Here is a 27,442-nt window from a genome sequence, read left to right as displayed (position 1 = left end):
TGTAGGGCTATTAATTGGCCTAATTTCAACATAGTTTTTGTCTCAGGGAATAAGGAGGCCCCAAAAGAGGGAGAGAGACGGTGAATGGCCTGTTGGGACAGTCAGAAAGAACACACAGAACTTTTATCCATTAAGTCTGCCATCTTATACGGGCATGGTTCATGGAGCCACAAAACAATTGCAATAGTAACATCAGAGATCACTGATCACAGGTCATCATAACAAATGTAATAATAATTAAAAAGTTTGAAATATTATGAGAACTACCAAAATGTGACACATAGACAGGAAGTGAGCAAATGGTGTTGGAAAAATGGCGCTGATAGACTTGCTCGATGCAGGGTTGCCACAAACCTTCAATTTGTAAAAAATGCATTGTCTGCAAAGTGCAGTAAAGCGAAGCACAGTTCAGTGAGTTATGCCTGTACTTCCTATACGTGATAATCACATTGAGTGCTCACAACAGTCTGCGGCCTAAAAGCAGCAGAGCCAGGATTGGCATCCAGGCCAGTTCTCTTTCCACAAGGCCAGGGCAGCCCCTCAAACAGAAAGACTTCCCCTGATAACAGTGGTGGCCATTATTTCTTGACTGTTTACTACATTCCAGGAGGTACTGTACTAAGCGTTGCATATGAAATAACTCCATTTAAACCACATGTGATACTTTCATTGTCCCCATTTTATAGGTAGGGAGACTGAGGCTTAGAGAGGTTCCCAAAATTTCCAGTTAGGAGGTGGAGAAGCCAGGATTCAAACACAAGCTGAGTTGCAAAGCTGCCTTTGGGGTCTCATGCTGTGTTGCCGTGTGTGTGGGCTTGGTGACTGGACACCTGCCCCTTCGCAAGAGCCCATCATGTCCTTTAAGCCTGGACACCGGTCTGTGTTGCTGCATTTCCCTGTATCCCAATGTTCCCAGGCCTGGGCTCTGTCAAGCTCTTATTAGACTCCCCAGGACTAATATTGCACTGCAACTGCCTGTGTGAGTTAGTGTGTTTGTTTGACTGCTCTAAAAGGGACCGAGTAGATGTGGCTTAAGACAAGCTAGACAGTGTCGTTCTCTCATGGGGGCAGGCGACTTTGCTTCACGCCATCCCTTGAGGTCAAGTTCCCTTCCATGTGGTCAGAGTTGGCTCACCACCACCACTGCTTCCGTGTTCCTTCCTGAGAAAATGAGGACGTGGAGAGCACACACCTTTCTTTCTGGCCATGACCTATGAGCTACATCTGTTGGCCAGAACTAGTTGCAAGGGAAGCTGGTAGATACAGTCCAACTGGGTGACCACAGATCCAGCTGATACTCCGGGGCTTCAATTACAAAAAGAAAGGGGAGCGGCTAGTGGGAGACATTTTCAGTCTCTGCCACGTTCCCCATTCCCAGCCAGAGCTCCACCATTGGCCTTGGCCCCTCTCTGTCCAGACTTCCTTCGGTGAGTCTCTGACAGCCCCTTCCGTTAGTCTCCAGACCCACATCTTCACACTCACCCTCTCTTGCTACTAGCTGGGGCCCCAGCCACTTTTACTTTTCTTTGCAGCAAAAGAATTCTGCCCCGTCTTGTACACACATACACACACACACAGTGTCACACACAGAGATTCTCAGAAGGTGCACTGGTTTTGGTGTTGGGTCCTTAAATAAAAACACTTACTGTTTGCCTCCTGTCCAGCCTGTGGCCTTCTGTGCTGGGTTTCAGCTTTTGAAAATAAGGGGAAGGCTTGCTTTCCCGGTGTTTTTAACATTGGTATGTTTTATTATTTATGGTCAGTAAAATTTTGACCAGATTTTGGCAAATTGGGGTACATGCATGCATGTATATGTGTAACTAAATTATAAGAACTTTATGCTCCAAGTCTGGGGCAGATTGACCTAATAGCCCCTGGACATCAGGCTCCTGTCCCTGTCTTGTCTCAGTCTTCTCTAACTTGGCTGGTGACCCAAGCTCCCTAGTCTAGAGCCCGTGCATATTCAAGTTGGCCCCCTGCCAGGACTGGTGACCACCTGACAGAGCCCACCTCCCACCTCCCCTTTGGTAGAGCCCTCTGGGAGTCCACCCCGGGCCATGGCCACGTTGTCCCTGCACCTTGGATACGAAAGTGGTTTCCAGTTTGGTTTCAGAGCTTCAGGCCCCCTTGCCTCGGCCCTGTTGGCTCCTCCCTCACTTCCCACTCCCCTGAGGGCTTTGTGACTCCAGCCCCAGCACCCTGCTGTCTCCCTTGTCGGGCTGTCCTAATAGCTAGACCTATGGAAGCTTCCAGAAGTGGGAGCCAAGTTGTCTGATATGCTAGCCAACTGGATCTTGAAACTCAGATTCTCTTCATGGTTCTAAGCTGGCTTCTAAGCCAGAGCTCTGAAGGCTGTGGCCTCAGTGGCAGGCAATGTGGACCCCATAGCCATTCTGCCACCATCAGCAGAGGACATCCATCCTCCCTCTGGCCTGAGGCTCAGGCCCCTGTTGGCCCGGCTTCTGGGCCCTGTCAAGAAAACCCTCTACCTCTGACCTCATGTCACTGGTGACTTTTACAGGTGTGCTCACCAGTTCTCTGCAGAGGCAGCTTTTTCTTCTGTTACTTCAAGTTTATATTAAAACTTTACACAGACCTTCAGAAGCACAGAAGATAGAAAAGAGCCATCTTCTTCGTGTCACTTGGTCACAGTGATTGGAAACAGTCCTTCTAAAGGGACTAAAGAGTTAAGTAAACAAGTGATGATGCCAGTGTGAACTGTAATCCATTCCAAGGCCGAAGCGTTCTCCCCCCTCATAGGGTTGCCCCAGTCCTGCTGCCACCTTCCATTGCCTCTCGTATTAAGGACCTCTGGCCTGGCATGAGGTGTGGCAGCAGAGAGCACTGGCCCAGGAGCCCGAGGACCTGTGTGGCCTGAAATAGTCATGGCCCCCTGCAGCTCAGGTGCCCTCCATGCAGAATGAAGGGGTGGGTCTTTCGGCCCTCGGGCCTCACTGACCCACTCCTTCTGGGTCGCCGATGGTGCTGACATGTCCTGGCTGCTCCTGCCCCAGAGGGTGCTGGCGGGAGGGCCCTCTTGGGAAGAGCCCTGAGCCCGGCTCACAGGTGCAGCCTGGATGCTGACCCCAGGCAGGTGGTGCTGGCCCCGTGAGTTGCCTGATGACACAGTAGTCACCTGTCTCCCTCATCCACCCCACCCCTCCTACCTGGCCTGGGAATCTCCCAACCCCAGCCTCTGGGCACTTCCCCACCTGCCCCTGGAGAGCCTGTGGCTCGGTGAAGGGAGAACCACAGGACTCGACGATGTAGAGTCCTCCTTGGCCAACTGACCCTCACCCAGACTGATCGTTCACCACCCAGTCATGTGGAGGGTCCCTTCCATCCACTGGAGGAAGCAAAGCTTACCACTAGCTAGTATTCTGGGGGTGCTTTGAGATCCTTGCATGAAAGGGTCACTAGAGGTACAGCCAAGCCGGGGAGTTACAGACCAGTCCGGAGCACAGTTCTCCATCTACACTGCAGTTGCTGGCTGCCTCATCTGACTTTTCTATGACTCAGCACTTCGGCCCACATTAGCTTGGATAAAGGAGGCCTGGGAGTAATGCCACCAGGATGGACTCCCCAACCTCAGTCTGCTCCCCATTTCTCCTGTCCAGCAGCCACAGTGAGGTTAGGACGTACGTTGAAAGGCCCCTTTGATTGTTAAGCCTCTGGACGCCCACTGATGCTCATTGCCAGGGATACAGCCACGTCCTGTGGGGCCAAGCTGGTACCTCCATAGAACAGGGAGCCACAGACTGCAGTGCCCATTGTGCCACAGTGGACCCAGGGGGCATTTATTCACCGAGGTGGAGGTAAGCCCTGGCCACAGACTGCAGTTGTGCCACAGTGGACCCAGGGGGCATTTAATCACCGAGGTGGAGGTGAGCCCTGGCCACAGACTGCAGTGCCCATTGTGCCACAGTGGACCCAGGGGGCATTTATTCACCGAGGTGGAGATGAGCCCTGGCCAGAGGGTGGGAGGCAGAGGGTGGTCTGCCTCAGCTACCATCACTGTGCCATTTTTAGGGAAAATCACATCATCCTTCCAGGCCTCAGTTTCCTCATCTGTCAAGTGAGGGGATGAGACTAGGCAACCAGTCTCTAGGAATCCACAGGAGACCATGGTGTCATTTCAGTCCTCACAGCAAAGACCAAACGTTTGTACCAGACCCTCAGAGATGGTACTTGTGCCTGGTTTGGGTCACAAGGTAAATATTGACTGTAAGGGTAACCATTTGTTCTGATTTGCCTGGGACAGCCCTGGTTTATTGCTGTTGCTCCCCCATAATTGTTAGTTGTACCTCTTTCACTCTCAAAAGTGTCCTAGTTTGAATGATATCTTACATGGCCACCCTACTGACAGTAATATGATGAAATGAGATTTCCCTGCTTTGGGAGGATGCTCTCTGCCTGAGTCAAAGGAGGGCTTTGACTGCTCAAAGAATAGCCTTGGAGGGATGTCATTTGAAGACATCGGTGATCTCATGCATCATTCACTGTCCCTGTCTGAAGTACCACATGAAAAAGTTCTTTTCAATCAATTCTCTGCTTCCTGCAAGGAACTTATATATTTCTTCCTCTCTGGATATAAAGACTCTGTAATAGACCATATCTCTCTTTTCTCCTTGGCTGCCAGGAAGCTCAGATATAAGTGTATAGCTGAACTATAGAAGCACTGTAAGCCGTTATGATTGTTATACCAATATTCTTTCCATCCCACCAATCCTGACCTCCTGCCTTATTTACATTTTCCTTTGATCTGATTTGTTATTCTTTTTTTTTTTTTTTTTTTTTTTTTTGCGGTACGTGGGCCTCTCACGGTTGTAGCCTCTCCCGTTGCGGAGCACAGGCTCTGGACGCGCAGGCTCAGCGGCCACGGCTCACGGGCCCAGCCGCTCCGCGGCATGCGGGATTTTCCCGGACCGGGGCAAGAACCTGTGTCCCCTGCATCAGCAGGCGGACTCTAAACCACTGCGCCACCAGGGAAGCCCTGTTATTCTTATTTACAACTTTCTTATATTTATTTATAGCTTCTCATTCTTTTAAAAATATTTATAAAATTTTGTTATAGTTACATTGAAGTCTCTATAGAACCAAGATGGAAAGAAACAAAAAAGGAATAAATTTATAGAATATAATTTTTAGTTAGTTATTGAACTACCTGCCCTTCTGTGGCATGTTACTATGTCTGAGGTCCTGCCATCTGAGCGAAAATTATTTGAGTCTTTCAGACTTGTTAACTTTCTGAGCACTCTGTGAAAGTAGAAGGAAACTTTTCAACACTGCATCAGCAAACACCCAATGAAAATAAAGGTGAGGTCATGAAGGGAGCCTGAGATCAGGATGCCAGGGGCAGAGCAAGCCTGCAGGAGAGGGAAGAAAGCTGCAGAGACACGGTCACCCCCCCCCCAGACCCTCACCCAGGGGACAGACACCTGCAAGGTGATTGGGGAATAAAATCTGGCCGTGGGGAGCCTGAGTTCAAGTGCTGGCCCTGCCTCTTAGGAACATAGAACCTTAGCAGGCCACCCTCCCTCTGCAGTCCTTAGTTCTGTCCACTGGAAAGTAAGGTGGCTGGCAAGACAAAGTTCACAGTGACTTCCAGCTTTGAAATTCTCACCATGCTCCTGGGGAGAATGGCTCTGCAATGCCCTTGGAGCCCAGGAAGCCTAGGCTGCCCGACTTTTGGCTGGCCCTGGCAGGGCACACACACTTGGGGCTCTGCTCTGATCAGCTTTGCCCCTCAGTTTGGCAAGGACCCCCATTCTGAACTACTTCCAGGGTATCCCTGGGGCACTGACTGGACAAGGAAGGGTTGAATACCTGGAGGAAACTTCCAGAATGACCCTCCAGCTATTGCTTGGCAGATCTGGTGGTCACGCTGTGTTAGACTGTGAGCTCCCACAGGCTGGGGCAGTGGTTTTAGCTTTTCTATGAAACACTGGTTTGGAAGGTGGGTTAGCAAGGGTTAGCAAAGCCATGAATCATGCCCTTCCTGGACACCCTCAGAACCCGGGGCCAGAGAGAAATACTAACCTGAGAACAGTCCCCCTCTTAGAAAGCTCATCTCCAAAGAACTCACTGGCCCCAACTCTTGCACCAATCATGGGACCGGCCGGGGTTCCTCCTACGGCATCCACATCCATTTCCATGTTGGACCCCACCGCAGCCCGAGATGCAGTTGAGGCAGGAATTGCTGTTATCCCATTTCATAGATGAGGCAACTGAGGCTTAGGGAGCTGAAACCCACTTGGAGTCACTCTCTGAGCAGAGACCGGAGCCCAAGCCTCCCATCGCTAGGTGCCCTGAGGTTCCCAGCGCCCACCCTGCCTCCTGCTCCCAGCGCTCCACACAGCCACCGTCCTCAGAACCACAGTGGGCATCCCTGGGAATGCAGACAAGGGAGGCACCAGCAGGGCTTCGATGCACAGAGCCTGGAGCTCTGGGTTCAGGTCGGGTCTCCCTGGTTAACCTGTAGGGATCTCACCAGGTCGGAGCTGCCCGAGCTGTGGATGAGTCGCAGTAACTCTCTCTTCTCTTCTCTTCTCTTCTCTTCTATTTCTGTGTGTGTGCTCTTGTCGAGTAGAAGAGCGTGAATTCCCCTCCGCGGCCGTTCATCTCCAACACGGGACAAAAGGGGAGAAGAGGCGGGACGGAGCTGCCCGCGGCGTCCAGCGTGGCTTCTCTCGTGCGGGGACCAGGGATGCCTGGGCCATGCACACAGCCGTCTCCAGCCGTCAACGGTTCACATAGCACACAGGGGACTTGTGGGGGGCCACTTGCCACTGCCAACTGAAACAATACAATGGCAACACTGACATCCTTCATGACGTTTCCACGACAGACATTCAGGCAGAAAGTGCTGGCGCGTTTTCTGTCTGCAAAGTAGAGGGCCATGCCTCACTGACGTGAATAGACTGGGCCCTGATGACCTGCTCTGAGTCCACTAGCACCCAGTGACACTTGCAAAAAAAACTCCCAAAACCATCTTGGGTTTGGCTTCCACAGCTCTTGACCAATGTGGCCCAAGCCAGACGTCTCCTTGGGACTCTTGGATTATTCGTGAATGCGGCCTGCCCCGACCTTCCCTGAATAGCATCTGAAGTCCCGTGGAGGTCATGGATCCTGAACAAAGTGTCAAGGGCACCAAGAAGGCTGAGGGAAGTCCCCGGAAGCGGCTGACCAAAGGAGAGGCCATTCAGACCAGTGTCTCATCCAGCGCCCCGTACCCAGGCAGCAGCACCGCTGCCACCCAAGAGGGCCCCTTCCAAGAGCTCCTAGCCCCACAGCCCTTCCCAGGCCCCTCATCGGTTCTTAGGGAAGGCTCTCAGGAGAAAGCAGGCCAGCCACAGAATCCCCCCAAGAGGTCCTCCATCGAAGCCTCGGTCCACATCTCGCAGATTCCGCAGCACCCTCTGACACCAGCATTCATGTCGCCTGGCAAACCCGAGCATCTCCTGGAGGGGTCCACGTGGCAGCTGGTTGACCCCATGAGACCCGGACCCTCAGGCTCTTTCGTGAGCCCTGGGCTCCATCCTCAGAGCCAGCTCCTCCCTTCCCATGCTTCCATCATTCCTCCCGAGGACCTGCCTGGCATCCCCAAAGTCTTTGTGCCCCGTCCCTCGCAGGTCTCCTTGAAGCCCACAGAAGAGGCACACAAGAAGGAGAGGAAACCACAGAAACCGGGCAAGTACATATGCCAATACTGCAGCCGCCCCTGTGCCAAGCCCAGCGTGCTCCAGAAACACATCCGCTCGCACACGGGCGAGAGGCCCTACCCCTGTGGCCCCTGCGGCTTCTCCTTCAAGACCAAGAGTAACCTCTACAAGCACAGGAAGTCCCATGCCCACCGCATCAAAGCCGGCCTGGCCTCGGGAATGGGCGGAGAGATGTACCCCCCAGGGCTGGAGATGGAGAGGATCCCTGGGGAAGAGTTTGAGGAACCCACTGAGGGGGAAAGCACAGATTCGGAAGAGGAAACCGGCGGCACGTCCGCTCACCCCGCAGAGCTGTCGCCGAGGCCCAAGCAGCCCCTGCTGTCCAGCGGTTTGTACAGCTCTGGGAGCCAGGGTTCCAGCCACGAACGCTGTTCCTTGTCCCAGTCCAGCTCAGCCCCGTCGCTCGAGGACCCTGCTCCCTTCGCAGAGGCCTCATCCGAACACCCCCTGAGCCATAAACCCGAAGACACCCACACGATAAAGCAGAAGCTGGCCCTCCGCTTGAGCGAGAGGAAGAAGGTGATCGACGAGCAGGCGTTCCTGAGCCCGGGCAGCAAAGGGAGCACTGAATCTGGGTATTTCTCACGCTCTGAGAGCGCCGAGCAGCAGGTCAGCCCCCCAAACACCAACGCCAGGTCCTACGCCGAGATCATCTTCGGCAAGTGTGGGCGGATCGGGCAGCGGACCGCCATGCTGACGGCCACCTCCACCCAGCCCCTCCTGCCCCTGCCCACCGAAGACAAGCCCAGCCTGGTGCCTCTGTCTGTGCCCCGGACGCAGGTGATCGAGCACATCACCAAGCTCATCACCATCAACGAGGCCGTGGTGGACACCAGCGAGATAGACAGCGTGAAGCCCAGGAGGAGCTCCCTGTCACGGCGGAGCAGCATGGAGTCGCCCAAGTCCAGCCTCTACCGGGAGCCCCTGTCCTCCCACAGCGAGAAAACGAAGCCCGAACAATCACTGCTGAGCCTCCAGCACCCGCCCAGCACCACCCCCCCTGTGCCTCTGCTGAGAAGCCACTCAATGCCTTCTGCCACCTGCACCCTCAGTACCCCCCCACACACCTTCCGAGGCAGCTACTCCTTCGACGACCACGTCGCCGACTCGGAAGCCCTGAGCCGCAGCAGTCAACTGTTTACCTCCCACCCCCGGATGCTCAAGCGTCAGCCGGCCATCGAACTACCTTTGGGCGGGGAGTACAGTTCCGAGGAGGCGGGGCCGAGCAGCAAAGAGGCAGCCTCCAAACCCGCAGATGAACCAGAACCCAGGGAAAGCGACCTCACCAAAAAGACCAAGAAGGGTTTGAAAACGAAAGGGGTGATCTATGAATGTAACATATGTGGTGCTCGGTACAAGAAAAGGGACAACTACGAAGCGCATAAAAAGTACTACTGCTCGGAGCTTCAGATGGCAAAGCCCGTCACCGCAGGTGCGCACGCGTCTCCGGAAGCCGAAAAGAGCCAGGCGGAGCACGAGCCCTGGTCCCAGATGATGCATTACAAACTGGGGACCACCTTGGAGCTCACTCCACTGAGGAAGAGGAGGAAAGAGAAGAGCCTCGGGGACGAGGAGGAGCCACCCGCCTTTGAGTCCACAGAGAGTCAGTTCAGCAGCCCCGGGCCATCGGAGGCTGCGCGGAACCTTCCCTTGGAATCCGCCAAGTCACCAGCAGAGCCGAGTAAGTCAGTGCCCTCCCTGGAGGGATCCGCCAGCTTCCAGCCAAGGACTCCCAAGCCAGGGTCCAGTTCAGAATCAGGGAAGGAGAGGAGAACCACGTCCAAAGAAATTTCTGTCATCCAGCACACCAGCTCCTTTGAGAAATCCGACTCTCTGGAGCAGCCCAGCGGCTTGGAAGGGGAAGACAGGTCTGCGGCCCCGTTCTCATCGCCCCCACCCGCCCCGCACGGACGCTCGGCTCACTCCCTGCAGCCCAGGTTGGTCCGTCAGCCCAACATTCAGGTTCCCGAGATCCTGGTGACCGAGGAGCCCAACCGTCCAGACACAGAGCCGGAGCCGCCCCCTAAGGAGCCCGAGAAGACGGAGGAGTTCCAGTGGCCCCAGCGCAGCCAGACACTTGCCCAGCTCCCAGCAGAGAAGCTGCCACCCAAGAAGAAGAGACTGCGCCTGGCGGAGATGGCCCAGTCATCCGGGGAGTCCAGCTTCGAGTCCTCCATGCCTCTGTCTCGCAGCCCGAGCCAGGAGAGCGGTGTCTCTCTGAGCGGGTCCAGCCGCTCCGCCTCCTTCGAGAGGGACGACCACGGAAAAGCCGAGGCTGCCGGGCCCTCGTCCGACACACGCTCCAAACCCTTGGGCACCCACATGCTAACTGTCCCCAGCCACCACCCGCATACCCGCGAGATGCGGAGGTCAGCCTCAGAGCAGAGCCCCAATGTTTCCCACTCCACCCATATGACCGAGACACGCAGCAAATCCTTCGACTACGGCAGCTTGTCCTTGACAGGCCCTTCTGCACCAGCCCCAGCAGCTCCAGCGGCCCCAGCAGCCTCAGCGGCCCCAGCAGAGAGAAGGAAATGCTTTTTGGTGAGACAGGCCTCTCTGAGCAGGCCTCCCGAAACCGAGCCAGAGGCCACCCACAAGGGAAGACAGGAGAGTGAGGAACCAAAGCCCTCATCCAGTAAATCTTCGGCCAAAAGCCCATTGCCCCCGATTTCCTCTGCAGCCACCTCACACAGCGGGCACCCGGGAGGCAAGAGCCAGGCGCAGGACAGACCCCCGCTGGGGGCCACGCCACCCTACACAGAAGCACTGCAGGTGTTCCCCCACCCCATTGCTCAGCTCCCCTTGCAGGAGAAGCCGTACCTGCCCCCTCCCGTCTCCCTTTTCTCCTTCCAGCACCTCCTACAGCATGAGCCAGGGCAGTCTTCAGAGTTCTTCTCCACCCAGGCCATGTCCAGCCTGCTCTCCACACCGTACTCCATGCCCCCGCTTCCTCCCTCCTTATTTCAAGCCCCCCCACTTCCTCTCCAACCGACTGTTCTGCACCCAGGCCAACTCCACCTCCCCCAGCTCATGCCTCACCCAGCCAACATCCCCTTCCGGCAGCCCCCTTCGTTTCTCCCCATGCCTTACCCTGCCCCCTCAGCACTTTCTTCTGGCTTTTTCCTGCCTCTGCAGTCCCAGTTCGCCCTTCAGCTCCCTGGTGATGTGGAAAGCCATGTACCCCAGGTCAAAACCAGCCTGGCCACACTGGCAACAGGAACCCCTGGCCTCTCCCCCAGCACAGAGTACAGCAGTGACATCCAGCTGCCCCCCGTGGCTCTGCCATCCAGCTGCTCAGCACCCACGTCAGCCCCTCCGCTGGCCTTGCCTGCCTGTCCAGACACCATGGTGTCTCTGGTTGTGCCTGTCCGCATCCAGACCAACATGCCGTCCTATGGGAGCGCCATGTACACCACTCTTTCCCAGATCCTGGTCACCCAGTCCCAGGGCAGCTCAGCAACTGTGGCTCTTCCCAAGTTTGAGGAGCCCTCATGCAAGGGGACGACTGTGTGTGGGGCAGATGTGTACGAGGTTGGGCCCAGACCGGCTGGGGTAAGTGAAGAGCAAAGCAGAGGTTTCCCGACTCCATACCTGAGAGTGCCTGTGACATTACCTGAAAGAAAAGGCACTTCCCTGTCATCAGAGAGTGTCTTGAGCCTGGAGGGGAGTTCATCAACAGTGGGGGGAAGCAAACGTGTCCTTTCACCAGCTGGCAGCCTTGAACTTACCATGGAAACCCAGCAGCAAAAAAGAGTAAAGGAAGAGGAGGCTTCCAAGGCAGATGAAAAACTCGACCTGGTGAAACCGTGCAGTGTGGTGCTTAGCAGCACCGAGGATAGCAGGAGACTAGAGAAGTCCCACTTGGGCAGCCAGGGCCAGGGCAGGAGGGAAGTAGAGACACTGTCCAGCCTGTCCTCAGATCCATCCGACCCAAAGGAAATTCCTCCCCTTCCTCAGCCCTCATTGCCCCGTGTGACAACCCCGGGCTCAGAGGCTATGAAGGAATATGCCCAGCCGTCTGGTAAACCTCACCGAAGAGGGTTGCTCCCACTGAGTGTGAAGAAAGAAGATTCCAAGGAACAACCTGACCTCCCTCCACTGGCACCTCTCAGCTCACAGCCTCTGTCAGAAACGTCCCCCAGGCCAGCCAAGTTGCAAGAAGGTACGGACTCAAAGAAGGTACTGCAGTTCCCCAGCCTCCACACGACCACTAATGTCAGTTGGTGCTATTTAAACTACATTAAGCCAAATCACATCCAGCATGCAGATAGGAGGTCCTCTGTTTACGCTGGTTGGTGCATAAGTTTGTACAACCCCAACCTTCCGGGGGTTTCCACTAAAGCTGCTTTGTCCCTCCTGAGGTCTAAGCAGAAGGTGAGCAAAGAGACATACACCATGGCCACAGCTCCGCATCCTGAGACGGGAAGGCTTGTGCCATCCAGCTCCCGCAAGCCCCGCATGACAGAGGTGAGTTCAGCCTTGTTTTTCTTCTCCCCACTGATTTTAAAAGTCTTTGGTGAGCTTTTAAAGCCACATTCTCCTCAAGTTCCATTTGCAAAATGAGAGCCAACTGAGTGGGCAGATTTCCTCTCTATCAGCTGTGACTGATCACCTTATTTATTGGGTTTCTTTGTCAGTGTCCCTCATATCATTGGACTAGATACATTTCAATAAAGTGAGCTTTAAAGTGATCCACTTTCCCATTAGCTTCTATTGAAAAATCAAAGACACAATCTCAGCCAAAAGACAGATGGAAAACTGCCACTCCAACATACATTTCTCCCTTATCTGGTTAGTCTTTTCCTATTCTTCACATCTACTATTTCTGTTCTCTGATGCCACTTGAAATCTTCCCATTGTCAGAGAGTCTAGAATTGGACGCAAATGACTCCTGAAATATTCCTTCTTTCTTTTCTGTGAGTAGGAGAGCAAATAGAGCTTGGCTGCAGTATCCCTCTTTACCAGTAGGTGGCAATGTCACAGCTTGACTCGTCTATGCTGGTGGTAGCGCACAGCCCCGACCAAGGGCTCATGTTTACTCCATTGCCTCTGACTTGAGGCTGCATCAGGAGGCATAAAATGAACTGATCCCTGCAAGTTCAGGAAGATTGACATTTGATAATTCCAAGTTTGCTTCAGACCAGTGACACCTCCATATCCTGACAAGGCCAGCATAAGGATTTAGGCCATGATGTGCTATGCTGACTTGATATTTGTGGAGTAACAATTGGTCTTATTGGTTGAGTAGCCTCACTGTGCCAGGCATTGCTCTGTGCCCTTGAATCCAGTTGATACTCGTCTCTACCTGTGAGGTAGCAGCATCATCTTCATTCTGTAGATGAGGGAACTGAGGGTCAGAGGGTGAGAGAGGCCCAGGTCACAGGGCAAATATTTGGCAAACCCAGAATTTGAACCCAAACCTGTCTGACTCCAGAGAGTCTATTTTTCTTCTTTCAGTTATTTGAGGAAAGAAAACCTTAAAAGTGACTGCAAGTTTAGAGATGTTCATTATTGTGTCTTCAGATTCTTTGACCAAATAAGTCCCCTAAATTCCTATTGTAGATAAATGAACAAAACTATGTTCGATAACTTCTCCTATATTTGTGTCCTGCTCTTTTATTGAGTGACTTTTGTGCATTGAATTTGTCCTTAGCTCTACTGGATATTCTTCACCAAACTGTTTCCCAAATTTATTCTCTAAATATCCTTGTCAGTCTACAGACATCCTTAAATGAGGTTTCCACTTTCGCCATAAACATCATGACTGATTTTCTCTCCAGTGTCTCTTATGGGCTATGGCTACTCCCAAGAAGCTGTTGTAATTATATTCACACTTAGAACTTATAGTGCACTTACTATGTACCAGGTACTGTGCTCAGTGTTACTTTTATCCTCACAACCAACCTTGACAGGGTTCTATATCACTATGTGATTGATAAAGAGACAAAAGCATAAAGAAGTCAGGTGACTTGCACAAGGCCCCACACACAGTAAATATCCTGGATTCAAAACTAGATCTCACTCCAAAGTTCTTCTGGATGCTCAGGACTGCCCCTCTGTTTTAATGATTGAACACTGAAAGGTGGTTTACGAAAAACAAAGAGTTAATTTGTCTTAACTGGGTTTGGCAATCATTTGTTCAAAATGCTGCTTTCCTAAAATGAGCTGAACCGTGCACACTTTTTCCTGGAATATTCCATTTGATTCACTGGCATGTTTCCTACCAGAAGCTCACCAGTCTGGTCCGTTAATGTAACTGCATGGCCCACTGATTGATGCCTTTCTATAATTACACCTCTTTCTGGTCTCTGCTTGCATATCTCCAGTGACTGGGTGCTCAGAACCTCTTAGTACAACCCAGCCAATCTTGGGACAGTGCTTTAAGAAAGGTCCCTATTATACTGAGCTGACATTTGTCATCCCATAGCTTCCATTCCCTGTTAGTAGCTCTGAAAAGGCCCTTTGGGCTATATCAGCATTTCAAAGCTCTTCCTAACCATCTTTGTGCAGGTCTAGGCCACCCAATCAGGTTTGAGTTTGGTCACATACATTTTTTTTCAATTTTAAGCCCTGGAGAAACCCAAGCTTATACAAGAGTTCACTCTGCAGCCACATTTCATCCCCCAGGTTTCTCCTTCCTTTTTCTCTTTGGGGATCATTTTGATAACCACATGCACTATTGTGAAGAAATTAAGAGCAAGGGCTTCAGTGCCAAGTTGCCCGAATTTGAATCCCACTATCTCACTTACTGATTGACCTTGGGCCAATTACTTAACCTCTCTGCACCTTGGTTTCCTCATCTATAAAATAGAGACAATAATAATTCTTGGCTCATAAGACTGTAGAGGTAACTAAATGAGTTAAAATATGCAAAGTGTGTTTAGAACAGTGGTTGGCACATTGGCACTTGGTCATCATTATCTGCAGTTATTCACATTATTATCATTAAAAGCTAAAGTGGATCCCTGCTCAATTCCAACAGTGTTTCCTGGTAGAGAGACTCCTGCCACCAAAACCAGCCTCCTCTAGCTTGGCCCTGACATCACAGCTGGTTGTGAGACAGAAGTCATTCATCAGCCTGGGGGAGGCCTCTTTGTCCTTCCAAGGGTGGCCCAGATGGCTGACTGAGATGGAAGTGAAAACAGCAATGCTCTGGAAATCCCTGGGTATTGCATAAAATCACCTGCCTTCTGCCAAAGCAGCAGTCTGTAGCCTCACTTGGTTTCCACTCCCCATCTCCAATTCTGAAGAGATTTTTTTGGGGGCGGTCACTGAGTCATAGAAGTTGACCCTGGAATGAATCTCCAAGATGGTCTAATCCCCTCAGACTCTGAGGCCCAGAGAGGTGAAGTAATTCACCCAAGTGTGGCTCTGCATGCAGTGGCCTATGTGGGGCTAGAACTCAGATTCCCTGATTCCCAACCAGCTACCTTTCTGCTCAGCCCCAGCCCATCCTTGTAGGGGCAGGTGTGGTGACTGGCACAGGGACTTCTGTCCTTAGATTGTCCCAGCACCAGGAGACAGGGTTGCTCCTCCTGTGGGCTGTCAACAGTGCAGTTCCTCGTGACCTTAATGACAGTGGCATGAAGTAGGATAAGAATCTCACTGCTGGCCCCAGCCCCCAACCCAGCATTGCTGCTCCCTATTAAAGGGTGCACCCACCCCTGCCACCATCAGAGGATCTGGGGGACATGTTATCCAGCCAGCTCTCACCACCGAGGCCCTTATCTCTTGAAGAGAACAGCTTCCCTGAGATGCACACCCGCCAGGCCCAGGCCCATCAGTGGGCGGTACAGCTTCTCTGTGTCCGGCTCGGGGGTGGGGGGCTGGGGGGGTGCTATTGGTCAGGGCCTTCAGGAGACCTGTCGTTCTGCTCCCAGCAATGCCCTTAACTTGCTGTGTGACCTTGACTTTCTCATCTATAAAAGAGAATTGGGCTGGTTAATCTCCAAAGGTGGGGCCTTCATTTATGCATTCAGCATTCCTCAAATGCCTTCTCTGAGGCTGGTGTGACCGAGGAGACCAAGATGAGGACCTGTCCCCAGAAGCCCCTAGACTAGTGTGAAAAAGCGAGCAAATGCAGCTCTCATGGGAAGGCCTGGTCTTCCCCTGAAAAAGACCTGGTCAGAGTCCCAGTTCTGACTTCACCTCTCTGAGGATCCGTTTCCCTCCTCCTGTAAAGTGGGGCTAAGAGCACCTCTTCACTGGGTAGAGGGAGGATGAAGTGTAGGTGTGCGATGCCATCGAAGGCATCATTCCATGACCACCCGTTAACCAGCCATGATTTTGTCATTCCTGCGGTGGGCCAGGTTCGCCTCCCTTCGCTGGTTCCCCCGGAAGGCCAGAAAGAGATAGCTAGAGTGGAGAAGGAAGAGGAGAAGCGAGGGAAGCCGGAGGAGGATGCTCCTGCCTCCAAGAGAGGGGAGCCAGCGAGGATCAAAATCTTCGAAGGAGGGTAAGAATCACCTTTGGTTTGCAATGTCTGCTTCCCATGCAGTAAGAGCTCGTGCCCGCCCGAGGACTGGGGGTGGTGTCATCTGCGTTCAGAGGTGGTGAGCATCTCAACGGGCAGGGCTGTGCCCACAGGAGCCCTGGCCTTCCGGCCTTCCAGGAGGTGACATCTTTGTGCGACTCGCTGACCACCTCTGTTAAGGAATGCGGGCTCCTTGGTTGGGGGTGGGGTATGCCAGGTATGTGCTGGGGACTGGAGCCGCCTGGGTCTTCCCCCAGCCCCTCTTTCCTCACATGCTGGCTGGGTTCCTAGACCCCGCATTGGGATTGATAGTGATTCTCCCAGGTCCTGTCCGGACTGCTGTTAACCTTGGTGTGTGTTCCCCAGAAGTCACCTCTGTCCTCTAAGCAGCCACCGTGGCAGGCCTGGTGTCCCCCAGGGGGACTCGGGCTCTGCTGACAAGGCTGTTTACAGGGCTGGTGGCGCACTGCACCTACCAGCTGTGTACACCGGTCTCTGTTCTGACTGGCTGCAGTCCAGGATTCATTGGTTGGTAAACATTTAGAATAATACCCCTGGTTTTTCACCGTTGGTTCTTTGTCTTTGTAAACCTCATGATAGAAACATCTCAGAACTCTCAACTGTGGGGCTCCCCGGGCTCCAGCAGGCTGCCTGGTTTCAGACCTGCTTTGTAGAAGTGTTGTGCAAGCTGTGTTCTTTGTGACCACGTGTGTGCTTCTCGGGACGTGGGTGTCTGTACGCAGGTCCCGTGGTGTCTGTCTCAGGGTCCTGTGTCTGTGTCCCCAGTGTGATCAATGCAGCCCTCGTCCTACCCAGTCCTGAGGGATAACAGCACGGAGGAGAACCTACCTCCAAAGGAGGAGGGTCCCCTTGAGCCCCAGCCAACACGGAACGTTATGGTACCTACAGTCCTCCAGCACCTGCAGGTGCCTAACTCACAAGGTCAAAGTGGGAGGTGCTGGATTCCTCTGTAGCGCTGGGAGAGCAGACACTACCCAGCTCCCCAAGGCCACCAGTGGGCATCCTCCGGTGGCACTGACCAGCAGGGCCTCTCAGGAGAGGGAGTGTTTGGAAACTGAACTTGGGGGTTTGGGTTGTCATAGTGACAGGGAGGGGGTCAGCGAGGGCAGACATCCTGCAGTGGCAGGGACACGACGCCCGGGGAGAGAAATATCCTTTTCAGAGTTCCAGTAACTGCTCCACTGAAACACTAGACCAGAGACTTTTCGAAATATTTGCCCTCTTTCCATCTGGGGACTGACGGGTATCCTCTTCTGCTACTTGGTTAGAGCGCCCCCGTGTGTCTCTGTGTTCTCACATCATTGGGGTCCTCCAAAGGCCACATGAGACTTCCTCCTGGGATGGGTGCGTCGGTCACAGCCTTCTCCCAGCAGTTTCAAGGACCATCTGTGGGGCCCCAGGGGGTGGCTGAGTGTTAGCGGCCATGAAGGAGGGGGTTTGCTTCTGCCCTGACAGGCAACTGTCCCCAGACTGGAGATCTGGTGCCAGGCGGCTCCCTGCTGCCCTCATTCCCCGCCCCCCGCAGGAAGCCTGAGCCCCGAAGGGCAGTTGTCAGGAGCCTCTCCCCACCGCCGTTAGTTCACAGCTTCAGCCACCAGAGTCTCTGCCACACGGTCTCCCTTCAGCTGAAAGGTGAAGGCCACACCTGAGTCCCCTTCTCCTCTTCCTACAGCCTAGGCAGTGGTCCTCACTGTAACCTACCCCCACCGTCCCACCCAGGTCATCCTTTAATCCTACCCGCTCTGTTCAGAATCTCCCTCTCTTCCCAGGTCCAGCATCCCTGCCCCCGAGCAGCTCTCCCACTTAGCTGTTCCACTCAGACCATCCCCTCCCCTCTCCAGCTCTGCTTCCCGTCTGTAAAAGGGGATCATGACATACTTTGTGGGTGGTCGGGGGATCCTGTTGCCGCCCCGTGTAAAGGCTGCAGTTCATGGTGCTGACAAAGGGCATCGGAGCATGTTTTCACTATTGTGTGCGTCGCTTTTATCCCCTCCAGGATAACCTCACTCTATCTGTCAGCTGCGAAGAACGTCACCCTCACTGCCTCTACCTGTCACATCTAATTTGAGCACTTTGGTGGGGGGGTTATGTAATGCCACCGGTCAGGTCATCTTCTCCTGCAGCCCCGCTGTCCCATCTGGGCCCCCGCTGTACCTCCCACCCTCCCTTCTGGTGACCCCTCAACATTTACAGCTCTCTTGGGGCTGGTGTCACCCCCAGGAAGATTTGCAAATCTGGGCATGAGAGTGTGGGTTGCCACAGAACTGGGGGCACCTCTGGCATTTCATGGACAGGGCTGGGTATGTGACCATCCTATCACCAACCACAGAACCACTTGTCCCACCCAAAATGCCAAGGGTGCCCCCACCCAGAAACACTGACTAGAACCTTCAGGCACACCCACCTGAGGTCACCAGGGCTTTGCCTTAGGCCCATTCCTTCCTCTCTCCCTTCCTCCCTTCCTCCCTCCCTTTTTTTCGTTCTTTCTTTTGTGTATTTTTTTAACACAGCAAGTATTTGTACTTCACTCCAGTACCTATTTGACGAGGGTCTGCAATGGGGTTCTGTTCCTGGGAGTCACTCAGAGATCCAGGCCAGCCAAGGCCGAGAGAGTAAGATGGGACAGTGGTGCCTTGTGCACTGACTCTTCAGGCTTCCACCCAGAAGCTTCTGCTCCCATCTCATCTTCCAGGGCAAACTGCAGGCCTCACCCAGCTAGCTCCCTGAGAGTAGGGAAGCACAGCCCTGCCATGCACAGGGGAGGACCAGGGCTCTTTGGTAGATAGCACTGACTACACCAGAGGATTTACCGTACATCTGCAACTTGTTGTTTCTACTCAGTGATGTTCTGAGATGTAGTCAGGTTGATCCATAGAGATCTAATTCATGGCCATGAGTCAAGAGACCAGACAGCAAGAGTAGATGCTGGATGCGTCCAGCAGGCAGGAGTCTTCTCATCACTAGTCTCCTTACTGTTCTTCTTGATCTCCAGCCCAGCAGTTGATCAATCGCTCAGTCCATCCAGGAGGAGCTATTTATTCAGTGCCTTACGGGTGCTCTGTGCCAGAAGATGCCCAGAGCCGAGGGGGTAAACTGGGGTTCTCCTCTCGAGGAGCCCGGTTCAGGTGCAGCACAAGGCCCGGTGCTGAGGTGTGGCCCCCCAATACTGAGACGCTCACAGCGGGCAAGGACTCCCGAGGCTGGAGCAGCCAGAGCTGGCTTCCTGGAGGGGGAGGGCTAGGCCTGGAGGGTTCGTGAGACTGGGACAGGCAGAGAGGAAAGGTGGGTCGGTCGTCGGTCTGGGTATGATGGTGACTCACGCACCTGGTCAGTCGGACTGGTTTCTTCTGGCCATGAGTGGTCTCCCTGGTCGCCGTCATCCACCTCCTTGGCTTCAGACCTCACTGTGCCAAGGACACTAAATCTGAGTGTCCAGCTGGGACCTCGCTCCTGAACTATAGACCATGGCTTCTGATGCCTCACAGGCACCTCTGCCTGGGAGACTAGGGCACCTCGAACTCAGCGTGAGTTGGACCAAGCCCTCCAGTTGCCACCAACGACATCTCCTTCCACATCCAGAGCCCAGATGATGTGCCCAGCCCTTCACACTCAAAACCTTAGTGTCATCTTGGACACCTTCTTCTCCCCCAACCCTCCCCCTTCCAATTAGTCCCCAGAGTCTGGTGTCCACACCAAGTGGTCCATGACTCAGAGGTGGTCTCTCTGCACTCCCTGTACCACGGCTCTTACCCCCTCTCTCCAGGCCTCCATGTTGGTGCTATTGGGTGTCCTTGATCATGGTTCTGCCTGTGTCACACCTCTGCTCCAGGGCCTTCTGTGGCCGCCTTACCCGCCGGATCCAGTTGAAACTCAGGCTGGTCTTCCCGGCCCCACAGCCTCACTCACCCCTGTTGTGCTTCACCTTCTGTGCCTGCTGGGCTCTGCCCATTGCCAAATCCTAGCCACCTCCAAAGGGCAGTACTCAGCCCTTTCCTCCGATTAACCTCTCAGATCCCTCCATACTCCCTAGTTCTCTGCGTTACTTCTGGAATAACAGTGGTACTGAAATCCATTCCTGTCTCCCCTGCAAGTCCCCTCTTGCCTTGGGTCCTAGGGCCATGCTTTGTCCACACTATGCATCCGTTCCTATTTACCGCATTGATTTCCGGCACACAGCCCCTGCCCTGCATTCCCCATCCCTTCCACACCCGAACACAGTCTGCGTCTTGCAGGCAGCCTCCGGGAGTGCCCATCAAGAGCATGCTGACTTTCTCACCCAGCATCCCTGCATTTGCCTCGGTTGTTTTAGAAGGGCTCCTTTGTTACGAGAATGTTGACTTTACACCTACAAGGTTATACGGTTCATTGAGGGTAATGCCTGTGTTGTCCTAACTCAAGTTCACTTGTTGCAAGGAAAGCTGAGAGCTCAGCCCAAAGGGCTGGTGTGGAAGAAGAGGCTAGAATTGATAGGAACTACCTGGATGCCAAAAGTGCTCATCCAGGCCCAGCTGGGGGGGCGAGCGGGGGAGGGGTCGGTGCTTAGGCCTGAAGGGAATGATGGGATCAGAGGGTGAAACCATAGAGGTCAGGCCCAACTGGGGTGGGGAGTCCTCAGAAAGGTGGCCGTTGTCAAGGGGCAAGGGTGGGCTGGGTTTAGAGGGGCAGCCCAGCCTTAGCTTGGAACTGGAATACAGGGCAGGGGACAGAAGCCCAGCTGTGGGCTGGGCCAGTGAGTGTGGCTATGGTGACTCACAGGCATGGGGCTGTCCGGGGCTGCCCCCCAAGCCCTTCAGGCCTTCAGCAGAAGGCATCCACGCCAGACCCTGCCACTGCCAGTGGCAGGACTCAGCCATTGAGGGAGGGCCATCTGTGCTCCTGTCCAAGGGTACTGACTCCCATCTCTTCTCAGCTCCCCAGTACCGCCCAATACATCCCTCCAGCCACTGCCTCTCTCCTAGCCCATTCAGTTCAGTACATCCAAACTTAAAGTTGCCCACCTTAACAACATTCCTTTGACTAGAGGGCTTACTCGCCAGATTTTTCTGTTTTCCTCAAAAGGAAAACTCCGGAAAGCGATGACTATACTTGCTCACGTCTCATCTTTCCTCCCATCCTCTCTCAGACTCATGCCGGTGGGGCGCTGGACTCATCACACCTCAAAAGCTGCACTTATCAAGGTCCACAGTGACCTCCAACGCTGAGGAATTCCGTGGTCAGTTCTCATTTCTCTTCTTTCCTGAGCTACTGGCAGCATTTGACACAGGTGACCCCTCCACCCTCCTCGAAACACTTTGTCCCCTGGCTTCCAGGCGGCCATCTTTCTTGACCCTCCTCTTCTTTGCCAGCAGCACTTTCTCGTCATCTTTGGTGATTTCCCACCATCTCCTGATCTCTAAACATTAGGGCCCCCAGGGCTCAGCCCCTGGGCTTCCCCTTTTCTCTGTGTAAACTCACTCCCAAGGTGGCTCTGTGTACCATCTATAGGCTGATGACTCCCAGACTCGCCTTTCCCGCCAGACTTCTCCCTGGAGCTCCGTGTCAGGTCTCAGCCATCCGTGTGATGGTCACCTGGGCGTTCAATGAACTCATCCTTAGAACACAGCACAGCAGACGCTGAAGAACCACTGTGACTCCTGGGGCTCTTGGTATATTTGTTAAAGAAATTATTTTGAAAGTTTGCTTAATTTGGTACAGTTCCACTTGAAGGAGTTATATTTTTAACAGGTGTGCTTTTCTATCTCATGTATTTTCATTTCTAATAGCTGAATTTATTTTTATTGAGGTCTAAGAGTTTATGCGGTATATCCACGTGTTGTTTATCGTGTACCTGTATTTTTAAAGCAAGCACGCATGCGCACGCATACGTGTGTGCGTATTTATGAAATAGTAGCTTGGAGAGAATAGTTTTAATTTTAAAAAACTTAAAGTTGGTTTGCTAATAATTTTTCACAAACCCATTCCTTCTTGGACTTTGAAACCTAAAAGTGCAGCATATTTTCCATCCTAAATTTCTACTCTGTATAGCCCCATCTTACTGTGAACTCCAGATTAAGGACGTTGTTGAAGTATGCCTTTGGGAAGATTTGTTACCTCTCTATTTATTGGGGAACAAATTGATTAAACTATGAATTACATACATAATAATAAGTTGGAGGTTTTGGGATAGGGGTAAAGAATAAACTCCGCAGGTAAACCGCTCTAAAAATCCAAACTGGAACAAAAAAAGCCTGCTACCAAAGCGTTCGTAACGTAAAGGTGGTGATTTGTAAACATAGGCAGAGAAACTGTGTGCATTTGCTCATTCGCTGAATGTCTTTTTGAAAGTTTTTTTGAGTGGCCAAAGAAAAAAAGATATACTTTGATAGAAGGAAGCAAAACCACTTGTTCAAACTCTGCACAGGCAACTTCATTTTTCCTGTCGTCAGGCCCCAGACGGCTCTGTCTCACCTCCATTAACAAATCCTGTCAACTCACCCTGAATCTGCCCATTTCTCCCACCTCCTGGGTCAAACCACTGCCAAGATTCATCTGGTTTGTCACAGTGTCCCGCTGTAATCTCCTGCTTCCACCCTTACCCACTACAGTGTATTCTCAACCCGGCAACCAGAATGATCCTGTTTAACACCAGCAGACCCTGGCACTCCCACTCTGCACCCTCCACAGCCCACAAGTGGCCTGTGTGTGCTGGCCCCAGGTCCTCCCTGACCTCTGCCTACCCCTCTACCCCTTGCTTCCTGTGCTCCAGCCGAGGATCTCTTTGTCAGACAAGCTTCTGCCTCGGGGCCTTTGCACTTGCTGTGCCCGCTGCCTTGAACACTTTTTTTTAAATAAATTTATTTATTTTATTTATTTATTTTTGGCTGTGTTGGGTCTTCGTTGCTGCGCGCGGGCTTTCTCTAGTTGGGGCGAGCGGGGGCTACTCTTCGCCTCAGTGTGCGGGCTTCTCATTGTGGTGGCTTCTCTTGTTGTGGAGCACGGGCTCTAGGCACGTGGGCTTCAGTAGTTGTGGCTCGTGGGCTCTAGAGTGCAGGCTCAGTAGCTGTGGCATATGGGCTTAGTTGCTCCGTGGCATGTGGGATCTTCCCGGACCAGGGCTCGAACCTGTGTCCCCTGCATTGGCAGGCGGATTCTTAACCACTGCGCCACCAGGGAAGCCTCTACCTTGAACACTTTTTCCAGGGTCCTGCAGCTCCTTCACTTCCTTCACTCACACTTTGGTGAAGCCTTCCCAGGCCACCCTCCCACATGTACCCTCCTCTAGCATTTCTTATCCCCCTTCCCTTCCCTGCTTTATTTTTCCCCAGAAAGTCACTAGTTTGTTTCTGTTTCCTCCCAGAATGTACACCCTGTGAGAGGACAGGAATTATGCTTTATTCACTGCTGTATCCCCAGTGCTGAAAATGGTGCCTAGCAGTGCTAGAGAATGTTTATTAATGAAGGAATCTCCCTTTAACTGAGACCTCAGGTGAGGGACAGGATCCCTGACCTCAGCAGCTCTCAGAATCCGTGGCAGGGTGGACGCTCTGGGTCTCAGGAAGGAGCAAGGACACAGAATCAGGGCCAAACCAGGCCAGACAGGACCAACCCACCAACCTGGAGTCAGACTTGGTCTGGGAAGGTGAAGTCAGGTGGCCTCGGCTATGGGGCAAGCACCTGGGGCTGGGAGCCAAGGTCGTTTGCTTGCTGACCTGCCTTCAAGTTTTACAGGTAAAAATGAAACATGATTCCAAAAAGGACCGGCTCATGAGCTGCCAGCTCCTAGTCCAGTGCCTGCTCTGAGCAGATCCCTTGTGTCTTGGGGGCCAGAGAGAAGTGGTCTTCAGCACCCAACTCTGGATAGAGGCTGCTGTCCTTCCTGGGTGAGTCCAGGCTGCCAGGTCCCTGTCTTCTTCCTGATCCAGTGCCTTGGTTTCTCTTTAATTCTCAGACTTCTCCCTGGAAGTGTAGACAGGCAGCTCTGAGTGTGGCCCCAGTGGGCCGGGAGTGAATTGTCCAACCTCCATCACATGCGCCCACACTGGTTTTGTTCTCTTTCTGTTTCCCCCAAATCCCGTTGTTTCATCTCTCCTAGGGAATGTGACCTGAGCTTTGAGAAGGGGGTGGGAGTAGGGGAGGGTGGGATATTGCAGAGTCCAGGTGCGACATCCAGTGGCTCAGACCAGGGAGACCACATTAGAGATGGGGGTGGAGCTAGAGGACTTCTGGTGAATTGAATATGAAGGGTGAGGACGAGGAGCTTGGAATGTAGAGTGACTGCCATGTTCCTGGCTCGAGTAACAGCTGGATGGGTGGTGCTGCCATACACCGAGATGGGCAGGGATGGGGAAGACAGTAAGAAGGGGCTCGGGGAAGGGGAGATCAAAGCTTGGTGGACATGTTCACTTTGAGATACCAGTCAGACATCCAAGTGTTCAGGGAGGCGTGTGGCAATTGGATATGTGAGCCTGGCTTCAGAGGACAGGAAAGACACCTTTGGGACATGCGTTTGTCAATGCATAGATGCTGTTTAGGAGGATGGAATTGGATGGGGTCACTTAGGGAGAGGGGAGGAGAAAAAAAGAATAGGGCATCCAGGACTGAGCCGGAACATGCCAGCAGTCAGAGGGCAGGCAGAGAGGAAGCTGCAAGAGTCTGAGAAGGAGAAGCCAGAGGAGTGGCGGAGACCTGGCAAAGTGAGAAGTCATGGAAGCCAAGGGCAGAGGGAGTTCAAGGTCATCTGTGCTGAGGGCCGCTTACAGGCCCAGGACAGGGAGGCCAGGCAAGTGTCCACGGGATGTGGCCACATGTGGGTCACTGATGGGGCCTTGATGGGAGCTGTTTTGGGAGGTGGAGTCCTGAAGGCAGCACATGTAAGTAAACCCGTCCCAAGAGGCTGGCTATGGAGGGAAGGAGGAAACAACGAGGGGGTGAGGGGTGGGACCTGGGTGAGTGTGTATGAGGCTGACAGGTGGGTGTTTACACAGAGAGATCCTCAGTGTGCTTGTGCTGCTGGGGGTGTGGAGGTGGTAGGCGCAGATGACAGTGCCGGGAGAGAAGGGGCCAGGCGCAGGGCGGAGTTCTAGAAGAGGTGCAAGGGGTGGGGCTGAGCTGATGTGAAGGGGGTGCTTCTCCTAGAGTAACAGGAGGAAAGACAGATGTGGGTGTGCTGCAGGCAGACTGATGGTTTGGGCGGGGGAGTGGGGAGGGTTCTCTCAGCCCCATCCAGACCTCTTCTCACTGTTCCTGGACAGCTACATTCCCAGCAATAGATTTGTGAATGGCTGTTTTGAAAACAAAAGCAGGAAATGTCTGTTCCTAGGAAGCCACTTAGATTCTTGGACAAGTTATTCCTTTGTAAAGATTATCCTCCAAATAAACATCTCAGATGTTAAATTGTCTAGTTAGGTTGGCTGTCTATACTGGCCTAGCATCTTTCTCCTGAGCACTCAAAATACTTCCCAGGGAACACTGGCTCCAGGCATTAGAGAAAGCTGATTATGTCACTATGAAACCCAAGTCACCGACAGTGGAAAAAAAAAAAAAGACATATTGATCACGGGGCAGACTGAGTGTCTGAGTATGCTGGGGCCAGAGTCCCCAGAGCCCTGATGATGGTCAGGGAAGACCTAAATGCATCCTATTAAAATTTAAAGGAGAATCCATTTCTCAAGAAGACACTGCCTCTGGTTGCTGTAGGGGGTCGAAGGCAGCAAGGGGCTCAGCCTGAGGGTTTGGGGGTGTGGGAAGTGGAGTCCCCATGCCAGCAGGTGGTGGCCCCTGGCAGCTACAGCGAGGACCAGGCATCCCCTGGGCCTGGACAGCATCTGCCTGAGTCCCAGCCTCCTTCCTGTCCTGGGGAGTCAGCCTGGGCGCCCAGGAGGAAGCTGGCTTCTCCCCTTCTCTTCTGTAGGCGAAGCAGCCTCTTAGCTAACAGTGGCATGCATCTCTCTCTCTCTCTCTCTCTGTTTCAGTTTTTATTTTTATCAAAATTGCACAGAGTTGAAAACGCCAAATTCTTCTACAAATTTCGTTATGGAAAACAGCAGCACCCTTCTTTCCCCCACATTTTCTGCCCGACCCCCCACCCCCAGAAGCAATAACTTGCATCTCTTTTGGCTGACCTCCATATCTCTAAATAATGTGCCTGGGTTGCTACTACCAGGCGCTTCAGCTTAGGTATTAGCTAGTGACTCAAGAGCCTTTCCTGGTCCACATATGCCCCCTCATCCCCCCTCCTCTCATTAGACTGTACCATTTATCCTTCACAGCTATGTCACGTAATGAACTGTAGTTACCCTGGCTTTCCTGTACGGCTTTTATTTTCTCTAGGAATAAAAATTGTGTATGCGTTAACTTCATTAGTTTTCTATATGTGTATTGCTAATTCAACCCCCCAATTCTCACCTCACCAACTCTCCCCTGCAGATGTTCAGATGCAGCGGGTCCTCTATAAACTCATCTTGCTGACACAGTCCCTCCCTGAGGGGTCCAGCTGGCCCCTGGCCCTTTGCCTGGGGCACAGCTGCCATCCCAGGGCTGCCTTCACTCTTCGCCCTGGAGATTCTCTTACCTATGTTGGATCTCCTCATCGACTTATGTCTTCCTTTTCCCCGGTTTACTTCCTCATTGTCACAGAGACCGTCCTTCAGCATGGTCTTCTTGAGAAACGGCCCATGAGAGGTGAGCTTTTTGATGTGTCACATGACTGAGAATACTGGAATATTCAATTCCTCAGTTGATTGATATGTCAAATTCCGGGTTGAAAGAGTTTTGAGAGCATTGCTCCCTTGTCCTCAAGCTTCCAGGTTGCTCTCAAGAGTTCCAGCTCCATTCTGGTTTCCGCTCCGTCCTCTGCAACTGTCTAAGGCTCTTCTCTTCCTCCTTAGTGCAGTGACATTTCACAGGCGTGAATCTCGGTGTGGGGCTGTTTGCATCACTCGGCGACTCTGTTAATCTGGCAAGTCAGGGACTTCTGCTTTAAAAAATCTTCTTGAATGGTTTCCTTGATGATTTCCTCTTCTCCATTTTTCTGTCTCCTCTCTTTGGAACTCCTGTTATTCTGGTGTTGGACCTCCTGGCTCTTTTTTTGTTTGTTTGTTTTTTGGCTGCATTGGGTCATCGTTGCTGTGCGCGGGCTTTCTCTAGTTGAGGCGAGCAGAGGCTACTCTTCATTGCGGTGGGACTTCCTGGCTTGTTCCTCTAATTTTCACACCTCTCTGTCAGAATCCCCATCTCTTTGTATTTT

General features: G+C 52.9%; 1 protein-coding gene across 3 annotated transcripts in view; it reads left to right on the top strand.

The window, feature by feature from the left end:
* HIVEP3 (HIVEP zinc finger 3) overlaps positions 1–27,442 on the top strand; it is a 501,781-nt gene that overhangs the window by 434,599 nt on the left and 39,740 nt on the right. For all 3 annotated transcript variants that reach the window (XM_067725724.1, XM_067725722.1, XM_067725723.1), the window contains 2 exons: positions 6,590–12,191; positions 16,034–16,179. In XM_067725724.1, the coding sequence (XP_067581825.1) occupies positions 7,122–12,191; positions 16,034–16,179 (5,216 nt within the window). In that variant the 5' untranslated portion in view covers positions 6,590–7,121. The remainder of the gene's footprint in view (positions 1–6,589; positions 12,192–16,033; positions 16,180–27,442) is intronic.

This window comes from Pseudorca crassidens, chromosome 2, assembly GCF_039906515.1.
Source record: "Pseudorca crassidens isolate mPseCra1 chromosome 2, mPseCra1.hap1, whole genome shotgun sequence".
NCBI lineage: Eukaryota > Metazoa > Chordata > Mammalia > Artiodactyla > Delphinidae > Pseudorca > Pseudorca crassidens.
This window is presented reverse-complemented; position numbering and strand designations above follow the sequence as displayed.